Source organism: Panthera pardus, unplaced genomic scaffold (genome assembly GCF_024362965.1).
Source record: "Panthera pardus isolate Hobbes unplaced genomic scaffold, ASM2436296v1 HiC_scaffold_5, whole genome shotgun sequence".
In the NCBI taxonomy this organism is placed as follows: Eukaryota; Metazoa; Chordata; class Mammalia; order Carnivora; family Felidae; genus Panthera; species Panthera pardus.
Genome location: NW_026526980.1, coordinates 12,271,224 through 12,285,585, shown reverse-complemented (window position 1 = coordinate 12,285,585; position 14,362 = coordinate 12,271,224). Strand labels below are relative to the sequence as shown.

Sequence of the window (14,362 nt, the reverse complement as noted above, 5' to 3'; positions counted from 1 at the left end):
AGCAATCCTAAAATTCATATGGAACCACAAAAGGCCCCGAATAGCCAAAGTAATTTTGAAGAAGAAGACCAAAGCAGGAGGTATCACAATCCCAGACTTTTGCCTCTACTACAAAGCTGTAATCATCAAGACAGCATGGTATTGGCACAAAAACAGACACATAGACCAATGGAATAGAATAGAAACCCCAGAACTAGACCCACAAATGTATGGCCAACTCATCTTTGACAAAGCAGGAAAGAATATCCAATGGAAGAAAGACAGTCTCTTTAACAAATGGTGCTGGGAGAACTGGACAGCAACATGTAGAAGAATGAAACTAGACCCCTGTCTTACACCATTCACAAAAACAAACTCAAAATGGATAAAGGACCTGAATGTGAGACAGGAAAACATCAAAACCCTAGAGGAGAAAGCAGGAAAAGACCTCTCTAACCTCAGCCGCAGCAATTTTTTACTTGACACATCCCCAAAGGCAAGGGAATTAAAAGCAAAAATCAACTGTTGGGACCTCATGAAGATAAAAAGCTTCTGCACTGCAAAGGAAACAATCAACAAAACTAAAAGGCAACCAACGGAATGGGAAAAGATATTTGCAAATGACATATCCAACAAAGGGCTAGTATCCAAAATCTATAAAGAAATCACCAAACTCCACACCCGAAAAAACAAATAATCCAGTGAAGAAATGGACAGAAAACATGAATAGACACTTCTCTAAAGAAGACATCCAGATGGCCAACAGGCACATGAAAAATGCTCAACGTCGCTCCTCATCAGGGAAATACAAATCAAAATCACACTCAGATATCACCTTACGCCAGTCAGAGTGGCCAAAATGAACAAATCAGGAGACTATAGATGCTGGAGAGGATGTGGAGAAACGGGAACCCTCTTGCACTGTTGGTGGGAATGCAAACTGGTGCAGCCGCTCTGGAAAACAGTGTGGAGGTTCCTCAAAAAATTAAAAATAGACCTACCCTATGACCCAGCAGTAGCACTGCTAGGAAGTGCAAAGGGATACAGGAGTGCTGATGCGTAGGGGCACTTGTACCCCAATGTTTATAGCAGCACTCTCAACAATAGCCAAATTGTGGAAAAAGCCTACATGTCCATCAACTGATGAATGGATAAAGAAATTGTGGTTTATATACACAATGGAGTACTACATGGCAATGAGAAAGAATGAAATATGGTCCTTTGTAGCAACGTGGATGGAACTGGAGAATGTGATGCTAAGTGAAATAAGTAAGGCAGAGAAAGACAGATACCATATGTTTTCACTTTTATGTGGATCCTGAGAAACTTAACAGAAACCCATGGGGGAGGGGAAGGGAAAAAAAATGAGGTTAGAGTGGGAGACAGCCAAGCCATAAGAGACTCTTAAAAACTGAGAACAAACTGAGGGTTGATGGGGGGGTGGGAGGGAGGGAAGGGTAGGGGGTGGGCATTGAAGAGGGCATCTTTTGGGATGAGCACTGGGTGTTGTATGGAAACCAATTTGTCAATAAATTTCATATATAAAAAAATAATAAAGAAAGAAAAAAGACTTACAATACAGAAAAAAAATATCTTAGGGGATGCCTGGGTGGCTCACTTGGTTGAGCGTCCGACTTTGGCTCAAGTCATGATCTCCTGGTTCATGGGTTCAAGCCCTGCGTCAGGCTCTGTGCTGATAGCTTGGATCCTAGAGCCTGCTTTGGGTTCTGTGTCTCCCTCTCTCTCTGCTCCTCCCCTGGTGACGCTCTGTCTCTCTCTCCTTCAAAATAAATAAATAAATAAATAAATAAATAAATAAATAAATAAATAAACATTAAAAAATTTTTAAGTATCTTGGGATATTTTTCCTCTTCCACCTCTTCATTTCTTTTTATAGCAAAATTTATATACAACTTGTAGTTTTTACTTCCTTATTCTCTTTCTCTTTGTCCCTCATTGTGGAAAATTTCAACCATATATACCAATAGCTAGAATAGTATAATAAACTCCTGTGTATCTGTCACTCTGCTCCAACGATTGTCAACACATGGCCAGTCTTATTTCATTTATATCCCTGCCCACCACTCCCTCTCCTTGCATTACTTCGAAATAAACCTAAACATCCTATCATTTAATTCATTTTGAGTATTCAACCCTGTGGCTGAATTTAACCTATTTTTCTGTCCCTTTATTTCTGTAAACTAATATATCTAGAGGCCAGATCAATATTTAGCAAAAGGATTACATGAAGAGTATTGTGTAATTACTATTGCATGACATCTTGGGAAACATAATGTCTAGTTGGCTTGCCTTTTTTGATGTTAAGGTATCAGCCTGACCCATCCAAGGTTCCATCAGCTTTTCACCTCATATAGTTTTTGGTTTTTGTTTTTAAGTAGGCTCCACGCCCAGCATGGAGCCCAGTACAGGGCTTGAACTCACAACCCTGAGATCAGGACCTGAGCTGAGATTTCAAGAGGGCACAGGGCACCCAGGTGGCTGAGTTGGTTAAGTGTCTGCCTCTTAATTTCAGCTCAGGTCATGATCTCACTGTTCTTGAGATCAAGCCCTGCATCTGGCTCTGCACTGACAGAGCCTGCTTGGATTCTCTCTCTCTGCTTTTCTATCTGCCACTCCCCTGCACACATGCACTCTCTCTCTCTCAAAATAAATAAATAAAAATTTAAAAAAAAGAGTTGGATGCTTAACCAAATGAGTACCCATGTGCCCCTCACCTAATGCAGCTTTTGACAATCATTTCCCATATCCATTATTTCATGAAGATTCCCATTTTCTCTGGAAAGGAATCAGGTTTTCTTCTCTAGTACCCAACTGAAATATAATCCCCTTCAAAAATAAAAACACTTTCAAAACCTGTTCTACAGGAAAGAGGACAGAGGTTTATATAACTGTGTCAACTATTTTGTTAACTACTTACAGACAAGAATTTTAATTCTATGTACATTTTGTAAGGAGGGAGCAAGAGGCATTTCATGTGTCCTGGCAAGAAAACAGAAAGCTGGCCACTGGTCCAGGATTTCCCTCTGAGTCTAAAAGAAAATAACAAAGCTGGGCTTTCCAATCAGGTCTTACTTCAAAACCTATGTTCTCTTCACCTTGTTATGAGCTGTTTTATTAATTTATCTGAAGGACAGTGTTCATAATCTCTGTGGACAGTAAGACTCTAACAAGAAGAATAAAGACGTTCTGAACAAACTCTAGATTGCCAGTGTATTGTTCAAAGGGTGCTATGTTATGCAGTAGAAACAAACCAAGGTAAAGCTCAGAGGCTGAAGTCTAATGTGAAAGTTCTGTGTTGCTGGGCTTTCCTGGTTAGCTCCACTCCACACAGTGACTCAGTGTGACTTATATTCACAGTGACACAGTGACTTATATTCATGGGCTCCATTCTCCCTCAGCCCTCCTCTAAGAGCTGTGTGCTGGATCCTCTGCAATCAGACAGTAGAAAAGCAGAAGAGCAAGAGCCAGAGCAAAGAGCAGAGAGAGACATTTGTAGAGGATCTCATATGAATTTAGGCCTAGAAACATGCACCACTTCTGCCTACATTTCAGTGGCTCCACCCTCACTTCCAGGGAGCTGGAAAGTGATAGCTTAATATAAAAATAATATAAAATATATATTAATATAAAATATATTTATTAATATAAAATAATATAAAATATATATTAATATAAAAATAATATAAAAATAATGTCTGCATATGGATAAAAATGAAAGATACAGAATGATATAAAGTAGTTACTAAATGTGTTGCAAAACAAGGGTGTATGTGTGTATAGGGAAGTGGGTGGAATATATATGCAACTAGTTTTTCAAATAAGTCTTAAATCAACTTTAGTTTTTCTCCCAATTTCTGTCCCCCCACACCTGCTGTATCCAATATCCCTTTTCTATCCCTTAGTGACTTGCTGGGATGATCCCACAATTCACAATCACTTTTAGTTATAAGTTTGTCCACTTAAAAATGTTAATCACAGAGGTGCCTGGGTGGCTCAGTCGGTTAAATGTCTGACTCTTGATTTTGGCTCAGGTCATGATCTCAATGTGTGTGAGATTGAGCTCCACATCAGGCTCTGTGCTGACAGTGTGGAACCTGCTTGGGATTCTCTCTGCCACCACTCACATTCTCTCTCTTTCCCTCTCTGCCCCACCCCCCTCAAAAATAAAAACACATATTAATCACAGACTCAATGTACATTGCACCTGTTCCCCTCTCCCTAGCACAGACTTGCTCTGTGCTTCTTGGGACCAGCAGTGGACAGGACTAGCCACCCTTCTGCACTCCTCCCACTCTAGTATCTAGAATACAGACATGTAGCTTGTCTGCATCTCATATACCTTCCCCCTCTTATCTAACCTCTAGACACTCTACTGTCAGAGTTAAGGAAAAAAAGATTAAGAGAAGAGGGTTTACCATGCTGGCTAAGACTTTAATCCTCTGTTGGGCCTGGCTGTTCAAGCCTAGGTATCTCCTGGGAGTCCACTTGGCACAGAAGATACTCACACATTTTTAGAACACCTTGTCTCAGGCTGCAGGCCTCTGCTGTGTTGTCTTTCCACCCACCTCACTCTCTGTGCTCTGCCATGTGTCTCTACTTCTCTTTCTGGCTTATTTCCATACTTGGTCAGGCAGAAGGGGACATCATCCCAGTAATGCGATGCCAGTCTCCTTCCAGGAACCACTAACCTTTATAATGGATTCCCTTAGTGTCCCTCTCAGCAAAGGGTGTGAAAGTACTATCTTCTTTCCCATCCCCAAGTTTCTGATTTAGGCCCAAAAGCAGAGTGCTCTCAGTGTAGCAGGACCAGTTGAGCCACCTTTTCACAAACCTGGAGAGAGTTACAAAACTTAGTCTTTTTTTTTTTTTTTTTTTTTTAGTTTATTTATTTTGAGAGAGAGGGAGAGAGAGAGAGAGAGAGACAGAGAGAGAGAGACAGAGAGAGACAGAGAGAGACAATGTCAAGCAGGCTCCGCATTGTCAGTGCAGAGCCCAACATGGGGCTCGAACTCACAAACTGAGATCATGACCTGAGCTGAAATCAAGAGTCAGATTCTTAACCAACTGAGCCACCCAGGCTCCCCTCTTAGTCTTTTTTGACAGTTCTCTTTAGAATGGAAAGGGCAGGGACATAATGCCTCTTAATCCTTAGCTTTGGGCTTTAGTTGAGAAATGTGAAGAGACACCTGAACTCTTACTAAGCACCATTTTTATATACATGTAGGATGAAAACATACATATGTGAAATGTATAGGTTATGTGTATACAGTCACATATGTATGTATAAATATGTGTCACATATGTATATATACATATGTATGTACACATATATGTATGCATACATGTCACATATGTATATATACACACATATTTATGCACTTAATTATTCCCTTTTAAAACATGAATCAGTTCATACTACCCATACCTCACTTTTTTTCCCTTCATTTTCCAATGTATCTTGTAGATCTTTCCATATTAACCCATTTAGATAAAATAAGGCTTATCTTGAGTACTGGAAATCAGTAAGGAGTAACTGGAGACACCTCAGAGCAAACTGAGCAACAGAAAAAGCCTGGGTCTTCACCTCAACTCTTGTTTGCTTAAAAATTAATCTTACCAAACCTTCCAATTAGCAACAGCCATGACAAAACAGCAGTAGCTAACATTTATTGAATATTTTTATGTGATTACCATGAATTATTTTTATTCAATACTCATAACTTCCTATAAGGTATATATTATAGCTATTCCCATTTTATAGATGAGGAGCATGAGGTTAGAGCAGTTTATTTGCCCAAGGTCATAGAGGTAGCAAAGGGGTGGAATCAGTATTTAAACACAAGACTGCGACTCTCAATGTATGTTCTTAATCAGTTTGTCTATTTGTTCATCTACACATTGAATGCCATATTCTCATTGACTTCCCTCCAATTTAAAAAAAAATTTTTTTTAATGTTTATTTATTTTTGAGACAGAGAGAGACAGAGCATGAACGGGGGAGGGTCAGAGAGAGGGAGACACAGAATCTGAAACAGGCTCCAGGCTCTGAGCTGTCAGCACAGAGCCCGACGCGGGGCTCGAACTCACGGACCGTGAGATCATGACCTGAGCCGAAGTCGGACGCTTAACCGACTGAGCCACCCAGGGGCCCCAACTTCCCTCCAATTTTTAACTTAAATATAAATGATTCAACCTGACTACTCATGTAGATTCTTATTTAGGCCTCATCTGTGCTGAAAGATCCTCTAAGCCTCTGTCATCCTGGACTATTAAGCATGTGCCGTACCTACTCTGAAATTTATACTTCTTGCATTAGTACTTTATCCAATACTATTGTTATGCCTTGGTGGAGTGTGCAGTTCACAGATGATTTCAGTTCCAAATGGATGTATTTCTAACTTGTTGAACTGTCTGAGACTCCACCATTAGGGATTCATTCTTAGGAGCACTGACAAAAGTGGAAGTAAGAAGCAGGAGGAGGACCTACAAGTACTTAAAAAAGTAGAGCTATATAGTAAAACAATGAAATTTAAACATAGATTATTCAACCAAATCTCAGAGAAGCAGGAAGATAGTACCTGTGAAACCTCATGAAAAGTTTTAAGAAGACTCATGCATGTATAGAGTGTAAAATTGGAGAAGAAAATTGGAGGGAAGATTTATTCACTTTTTCTCTCAAGAACCAACATCCATAAAATGCCAAATTTGCCTTACCTGTCAAAATTAGACTCTAGCAGTGGTGGGATGAAGCACACTGGCGGCGGGGGCGGGGAGGGGCTGGGATCAGGAGTTCAGGACACCCAGCAGGGCTAAGTGAGGATGCAGGTAGGAACAAACGGCTAGACCAAATGTGGCTTCTCCAGGGATAGACCAAGTTCACATGGCTTCAGAGTCAGGTTCCATTGTGGAACTCAGGCTGTTGGGCACGTTTCTTATGCAGCTTGTAGGTGTGATAAAAGTGCAAGTGTGGCACAAGTGCTGTGGGCACAGAGCCAATGAAAGACCTGGGGTGTCATTCAATCAAATGTGAGGCAGGAGCCAGTTGGCAGAGGTAAGGTGTTACGTATTTTATCTTATTTTATAATATGCGATATTAAGTTAACTATATTTAAAGTTTCTTTCCCTTCTGGCCTCCTTCCTCAAAGGATTAAATTTAGCTTTCAATAAGTGACACATGGAGATAAGACATTAGGGGACAAATAATGCATTTAGGGGACTGGGTTGGGGAATGGATACTAATATAAAAAATACTAGGGACACCTGGGTGGCTCAGTTGGTTGAGTGTTGGCTCAGGTCATGATCCCAGGGTCATGGGATTGAGCCCTGTGTTGGGCTGTGTCGGGCTCCATGCTGAGCATGAAGCCTGCTTGAGATTCTCTCTCTCCGCCCGCCCCCCACTCCTCTCTCCGGCTCATACTCTCTCAATCTCTAAAATTAAAAAATAAATAAATAAAAATACTAGACATCACTGAGTCACAACTGAGCCCCAAACCAGCTGTTTTTAAGTCCACACTGACTCAACAGTGACTATGAACAAGTCCACATTGACTGAACAGTGACTATGAACTAAGCACTTGTCATGCCTATCTTAATGAGTTTTCCTAGTAACCCGGAAAATAGGTATTATTATTATCCCCATTTAAACGTTGTTGTTGTTTTGTTTTTTTAATATAATGAGGAAATTCAGCTTCTCACTTGCTTGAAGTTCCACAGCCAGAACATGGCAGAACTGGGATTTAAACACAGTTTTACTTTAGAATTTGGGCCCATGATCATATACATATTATCAACTCTGAAGGTGGCAGGTGTAGAGAAATCAAATCAGCAGGTGACCAGGGTTCAGTGTTAAGACATCTATTATCTGAAAATGCTGGGTAACAAGAGAATAAGGCAGGAAATCCTGGATGGATAGTGTGGTCAGAACAGGAACAAAATCTAAGAGTGTTTCCTACCTGTGTTCGGGGCAAGGATGGATTCTGTACTGAACATACAAGTAGAAGCTAAATGGCAGTAACTTTGAAAGGAAGAGAAAGAGAATTTAGAATGTCTTACATCATTCTTCCCTTTCTGGGCTGAAGACCTCATGAATATGTGAAGCGAATTAGAATTAGGTTAATTAGAATAAAAGGCAAATTCCTCATAGTACTTATTCCAAACCCACATTATCCGCTGCACAGGGTATTAAGTGATTTTTCTATAATGCCGACATTCCTTTTCTTAAAACAAAACAAAACAAAAAAACCACTTGGTATACAGGAGCCAGAAGAGGGGTTTACAAGCCACATCACAGAGCCCTTGGTGCCCAATGATAGACACCAGACCTCTGACCATGACTGGTAACCTAAGGAGGTGAAAGTTCACACAAATTGAAATTTCATACAAATGTGTTTCCAGCACTACCAGGGAAATCTCTCTCTTAATTCCTAGCTTCTTTTCTTGCTCCTCTGGTGGGGCTTAATGGGATCTGGACTTGGTATACTTCCCTTCTTAATAGCATTGGTCTTAACCTTTTTCCTTTACTGACCATTTCTTGGGGTTGAGTTCAAATGTTCAATAATATTTTTTGAGCACCTAATATGGATCCGGCATTATGGCAGGCACCAAGGATGAAAACAAAAGTAAAAACAAGTTTGAGTCAGCTCTCTTTATGCTTCTGAACACCACAGCAATGCCACTGTTCTTCACAATCAACTGAGGACCTCCAGAAATCTATGCTATGCAATCTCCATTGTCAAAAGTAAAGGCTATGCTGATTATATAGGTGAAAGCAAAAAATAAGATGATGACAAAATTTTTGGAAATAGTGGTAGATCCAGGGTCAGAAGAACCAAGGATGACTGGGGGAGTGAGGAGGCTAGAACTAGCATCAATGTTCTGAAAAGTCTAGTACTGCCACTACTTCTGGAGTGGCTGCAAAGCTGATGATACTGGATTTGGAATGCCACTGCCATTGGTTAGATGAACTCTAAATGGGCACTCCTCTTTACACATTTGCTTCCAATTCTCAGTCCCTCACAGATGCATCCAATTGATGAAGCTGAGGTGATGTGCTCACATTACAGAGTGGGAAAAAGGGATACCTGACATGTCAAGCTTCCATGATGCAAGGTGGGCCCTGCCTTCCACTCAGACTCATCCAATGATGGATTACACCTCCTCCCCAAAAGGGGGTTCATTTATTGAGCAAACAAAAACAACAAATGTTAACCATAAGGTAGACAAAAACTAACAAGGAAGTAGTTATAGGTGATCATGATATGTATTCCAGCCCAGTTTTCCCACTGGTGATAGAATCTGCTTATTTCTCTGCCTTCATCCCTAGGATAATAGTATTAAAGAAGACATATTGGAAATCACTTCCTCAAGGATTCCATTTCTTATGAAATTGCCTCCATATTTGGCCAGAGGGAGCACCCTAAAAGGGAAATGAATTTTTTCCATTTGTCCTACTCTACAGTGTGGAATGGGACAGTTAACACCTAGTACTAATCAGGAACTCTAGTATTAATATTAGTAATTTAAGCAAAAGAACCTAAGGGAAGATAAGGTTATACACACACACACACACACACACACACACACACACACACACACACACATCTTTATATACATATATGTATATATACAACTATACATACATATACATATATATTTACATATACCAAGAAAAAACCCAGTTAACCATGAAGTTCAACATCAGGATAATTACTTTTCCTCTTCTTAGTATTTTGTTGTTTCATACATTACAAGTAAATCTCGGAATGTGAGATTGAAATATCTAGGTCAATAAAAAGCACAGTACTCCTGCATTGCTTACCAAAGCAATATACTGTCATAGGTGGAACACCAACATAAGGGATTTATGAAGTTCAAGTTGATTTTTTTTTAATGTTTATTTATTTTGAGGTGGGGGGGGGGGAACAGAGAGAGAGGGAGAGAGAGAGAGAATCCCAATCAGGCTCTGCTCTGTCAGTGCAGACCCTGACACCAGGCTCAAACCCCACTAACAGATCATGACTTGAGCCAAAGTTGGATGCTTAACCTCAAGTTGACTTGAGTTGGAGCCACCTCAAGTTGACTTTTAATTGCATGAAGTATAAGGAGATGGACTCCTGACTTTAGGGTATGGGGAATATTATGATGTTAACTCTGAAGGGATTGCTTATCTATCCAGTTTAATGAGTGGGTTCATAAACATTTTAGGGGACAGATATGAAGAAAAGAAAATAGCAAGGTATATTTAATTGGAGAAAAGAAGATGAATAATTTTCCTAGTAGTGAAAATTCTTTTATATGTATATGGACTATTCTAGACTATTATTTCATATCAGAATTACTTTTTCATAGGTGTCACAAGAATGTGAATCTGAGAGATGAAGGCCTTACAATAAATAAGTTCTTTATTCCTGACTTTCTATAACAATCTACATTTCTGGGTCACTGGATTCGCTAATTCTTCCTAGGGCAACAAAGGACAAACCTTCTTTTGGCTCTTCATGATTTTGTTCAGAAGTGAGGATGTGATTTCCTGTCCAGACCAACTACAATCGGAACAATAATTCACCAAAATGTTACTATCACTTGTTATGACATCAGCGTCAAACAAAAGTTGTGTTAAGAAATTGATATGGACAATATCTTGGGTATGAATATGAATCTTGGGTATGAATAGTGACAATTCAATGTTAAGAAGTTTGGCAGGAGCACCTGGGTGGCTCAGTCGGTTAAGCGCTGGACTTCAGCTCAGGTCATGATCTCATGGTTCGCAAGTTTGAGCCTCACGTGGAGCTCTGTGCTGACAGCTCAGAGTCTGCAGCCTGCTTCAGATTCTGTGTCTCCCTCTCCCTCTCTCTCTCTGCCCCTCCCCCGATTGCACTCTGTCTCTCTCTCTCAAAAATAAACATTAAAAAAGTAATTTAAAAAAAGAAGTTTGGCCAAGTTTCCCTGTATTTTATATTTCTTATTCTGATAATCAACTCTCTGACTTCAATGAGTTTCTTATACTTTGCGTTCTTTATTTGTACCTCTGGGGTTCTCCAACAGGAGTGCTAAAGTCAAGTCCATTGCATATGCACATTTCAAAAGGAGCAAAAAATAAGTAGGGTGGTTTGGAAGAAACATTGACTTCTAAGAAACACTGGCCTATAAGGGCAACGTGAGTATGAAGTGTGTCTGTCTTTGCTAATGGTCTCAACCTTAGTACTTAGGTCAATAACTAGTGCATGGGTACTTAATAAATATTACCAGAATGAATCAATGACTATGAATGGTAAACAAAACAGTTCTTTACAAGCATGGTCTACATCCGGCTGGAGGCCAGCATGTAAATTTACAAACCCGCTCCATCCAGGCCAATTCCCCAGGAAGCCCTGGCTTTTGGATAGTGAGCAGTAAGAGGTGCCCATCAAGGGCGCCTCAGTGGCTCAGTCGGTTGAACTTCCGACTTGGGCTGAGATCATAATGTCACCCTTTGTGGGTTGAACCCTGACAGCGCACAGCCTTCTACGGTTTCTCTGTCTTCCCCTCTCTCTGTCCCTCCCCCATCTCAAAGAAGAAAAAAAAAGTGCCTGTCCACTCTCTCCAAGGGCGGGCCTCGCACCACCATTCCACAGCCGGCCACCTGCCGGCTTTAGGACCCGGCGCAGCACGGAATGAAACGTGGGAGGCGGGACTAAGAGAGGCCGTCGCACACACATGACGAAAGCAGCTGGCGTCAGTAGAGGTGAAGAAGCCGGGATTAGAGGAGAAAGCTGTTTCTCGCTAGCCTTGGTTCTCACGCGCCATGGCGGCCCCCGTCCAGCAGCCTCCTCAGTCTAGCGGTGGAAAGCGCAAAGGGAAAGCTCAGTATGTGCAGGCCAAGCGGGCGCGGCGCTGCGACGGCGGTGGGCCACGGCAGCTGGAACCCGGGCTACAGGGCATTCTCATTACCTGCAACATGAACGAGCGCAAGTGCGTGGAGGAGGCCTACAGTCTGCTCAACGAATACGGCGACGACATGTACGGGCCGGAAAAGGTACGAGCCCCAGAGAGGGTAAGCGGGCCTATGAGAAAAGAAAGGAATGCAGGAAGGCCGGCTGTCTTCTACGCGTGCGCGAGTTTTGTGGCCTGGTCTGTGTTCCCGCCTTCTCGCGGAGTCTGAGTTGTAGATCGCTGCCGGGTCGCGTGCTTGAAAAGCTTGCCCATTTGAGGGGTTTTATCCATTATTAATCACAGGGGCTCCTGTTTATAGATTGCTTCTGAGATCCACGTGTTGTGTTTCTGAAGCCCCCAAAGAAACGTTTATTTCTTACGGTAGACTTGTGAAGTAATATTCACGAGGATACTGGATCTCAAGTAGGTTAAGTAAACGGTCCAAATTCACAGGGGAAACTTCATTGGTCGTCATAGTTTTTATATATCTTACCACCATCTTTACGCCATGGTTGTAATAATTGTCCTAAGCATTGTGTCTGAAATAGTGGGTTTAGTACTAGTGCTAGTTATTTCTCAAATGCACGTGTAAATACATTTTAAAAAGCAAACATTTTTGTACCAATTCCATCTAAGATCTAATTGTCTCAACACAGTTTGGAAATCTTTATATTATTGGCATAAGATCTGGACTAATACAGAAACACCTCAATTAATTAAAAGGGGGAGGATAGATAATACAGAGGGGATTTGGATTCAAGTACTGTTATTTACTAGATCTGCGGCATGGGTATATTATTTAATTCTGCTGAGCTAGATAAAAAAGAATAAATGATAGTATATTTGATGTTGGCTGACAAGTTGCTTATGTATATAAATACATCCTGATAAATAATAAAGGTTCCATAAATGGGTATAATTATTACTGGTGCCTGACTGGGAAACTCCATTGGTGGGGCAGAGAACTAGGCAACAAGTTAGTGTCCTGTCTCCACTGGTGTCTTGAGCAAATTCTCAAACTATTTTTGTTCCCTCTTCCTTAGTAGAATAGAAATAAGGGTTTTTAATGCCATAACAGGTTGGTCTAATCTCACCAAAAGGAGACTGTCTCATTAGGTACAAAGATATCTAGTGATGGGATTTAAGGTTTACCTTGAAGTAATTCATTTGGTGAGCACATTTCCCTGTGTCCCAGAGTGTCAAGATGTTTTTGAAAGCATTTTCAAATTATATGTACCCCAGTCTGAAGGAACTTCCTTTTTCCTGTACATTTTGTAGGGAGTGATGTGTCAGTTTCTTAATAAAAAGCTTTATTGTCAGTATTGATCCATCTGCCACTGGAGGTTTCACATAAATATATAGTTATAGCTTTTAACATGAGCTGTTTTGGCATTTTTGCTCATTAATTTTATGCAGTTTACAGACAAAGATCAGCAGCCCTCTGGAAGTGAGGGAGAAGATGATGATGTGGAGGCTGCCTTGAAGAAAGAAGTTGGTGACATTAAAGCATCTACGGAGATGAAGCTAAGAAGATTTCAATCAGTGGAGAGTGGAGCAAATAACGTAGTCTTCATCAGGACACTTGGGATAGGTGTGTCTAATAAGCCTTAAGATTATTGAGCCTATAATATCTAGACATCACCTTGTCTTAGCGAACACTGCCTAAAAAGTGGCTTCATGGTCACGGCTCAGTTAATAATTTGATTGATCTTCTTCACACTGTTTTAGCACTAAGGATATGGAAAGGTAGAATGGTGTGGTGAACATAACATTGGCTTAAGAGTGGAAACCTGGCTTTGCCACTTTCTTTGCGTGTAACTTTAGGTGAAACAAGAGTACATGTTCTGTCTAAAAGAAGCAGCTGCTATTCAGCTCCAGCCAATTTGGAATGACTTTAGCCATCTGGAATGTAGTCCTAATAGGGCCAGGTCTTTTGATTTTTGAAAAGAAGGTGGAAATCTGGAGAAGTTTGTAGATTTTTTAATGTAGTTAACTAATTTAAAAGTATTGAAAACACTGAGTAGCCCCAAATAGACTTGTATGTCGTCAGGATGTGGCCTAAGGATCATATGAGGATTTTGTGTAATTCATGGTCTTGGGGCTCCTCTGAGTTCTGAGATCTGGATTTTTGTACAAATTTGATCAATGGATGAGTTGAATGTGTGGTTTTTAAGTTTATTTATATTTGGAGAGAGTGAGTAGGGAAGGGGCAGGGAGAGATGGAAAGAGAGAATCCTAAGCAGGCTCCATGCTCAACTCAGAGCCCCAGACAGGGCTCGATCCCATGAGAGTGAGATCATGCCCTGAGTTGAAATCAAGAGTCAGATGCTTCACCTGCTGAGCCACCCAGACACCCCTGAATTAAATCTTGTAAAGTGACTTGCAGATTTTGTTTTGTTTATTATTGTAAAAAAAAAACAAAAAACACTGCTGTTTAATAACAATATGTTGG

The 14,362-nt window shown here is 40.7% G+C and overlaps 2 protein-coding genes across 6 annotated transcripts in view; both read left to right on the top strand.

The window, feature by feature from the left end:
• Positions 1–10,888, top strand: part of ERI2 (ERI1 exoribonuclease family member 2) — a 65,305-nt gene extending 54,417 nt beyond the window's left edge. For 2 of the 4 annotated variants that reach the window (XM_053894442.1, XM_053894440.1), the window contains 2 exons: positions 9,009–9,108; positions 10,348–10,888. Coding sequence is in view for 1 of the 4 variants with exons in the window: in XM_053894443.1 (XP_053750418.1) it covers positions 10,348–10,364 (17 nt within the window). In the remaining 3 variants the exon portion in view is untranslated. The remainder of the gene's footprint in view (positions 1–9,008; positions 9,109–10,347) is intronic. The other 2 variants (XM_053894443.1, XM_053894441.1) reach the window with 1 other exon arrangement.
• An 810-nt stretch (positions 10,889–11,698) lies between these two features.
• The window catches only part of THUMPD1 (THUMP domain containing 1), an 11,443-nt gene continuing 8,779 nt past the window's right edge, over positions 11,699–14,362 (top strand). The window contains exons 1-2 of one of the 2 annotated variants that reach the window (XM_019430311.2): positions 11,699–12,013; positions 13,327–13,501. In XM_019430311.2, the coding sequence (XP_019285856.1) occupies positions 11,783–12,013; positions 13,327–13,501 (406 nt within the window). In that variant the 5' untranslated portion in view covers positions 11,699–11,782. The remainder of the gene's footprint in view (positions 12,014–13,326; positions 13,502–14,362) is intronic. The other variant, XM_019430310.2, reaches the window with a different exon arrangement.